Here is a 525-nt window from a genome sequence, read left to right on the forward strand (position 1 = left end):
TCCCACCCCATCCTCCCCCATCCCCTTCCCCATCCCCGTTCCCACCATACGGGCGCCCCATCAGGATGGAGCTCGGAGGGGAGGAGGGCGGGACCCCTGCCCCGTGCCCCGGCCGTCACCTCCGCGATGTCCTCGGGGGTCTGGCCCAGGCTGGCGAAGACATCCTTGGAGTTCCTCAGGTAGAGCTTGGTGAAGATGTCGGCTGTCTCGGGGTCGGTCCGCGAGTAGTCGGCGCGTTCGGCTTCCTCGTACACCTTCGCCTCAAACTCCGTCGTCACCGGCCCCGGCTCCACCAGGCTGATCCTGCCCAGGGATGGGGCGCTGGGGATCCCGGCACCCCTCAAACTCCCCCCACCCCAGGGGGCCGCGGCCACCGCCAGCCCCCGGCACTCACGCCACGTTGAAGCGCAGCGCCTGTACCACCAGGCTCTCGCAGAAACCCTCCACCGCGAACTTGGAGGCCGCGTAGATGTCGTTGAAGACGATGCCTGGACGGGCAGGGAGTACCAGTCAGGGCTGGGGGGG

The 525-nt window shown here is 69.0% G+C and overlaps 1 protein-coding gene across 1 annotated transcript in view; it reads right to left on the reverse strand.

The window, feature by feature from the left end:
* Window positions 1–525, reverse strand: part of LOC103908570 (retinol dehydrogenase 8) — a 1,499-nt gene that overhangs the window by 768 nt on the left and 206 nt on the right. The window contains exons 2-3 of the mRNA XM_009272262.1: window positions 395–488; window positions 120–303 (exon numbers count right to left, since the gene is read on the reverse strand). Of these exons, the coding sequence (XP_009270537.1) occupies window positions 120–303; window positions 395–488 (278 nt within the window). The remainder of the gene's footprint in view (window positions 1–119; window positions 304–394; window positions 489–525) is intronic.

This window comes from Aptenodytes forsteri, unplaced genomic scaffold, assembly GCF_000699145.1.
Source record: "Aptenodytes forsteri isolate BGI_AS27 unplaced genomic scaffold, ASM69914v1 Scaffold90, whole genome shotgun sequence".
Taxonomy (NCBI): Eukaryota; Metazoa; Chordata; class Aves; order Sphenisciformes; family Spheniscidae; genus Aptenodytes; species Aptenodytes forsteri.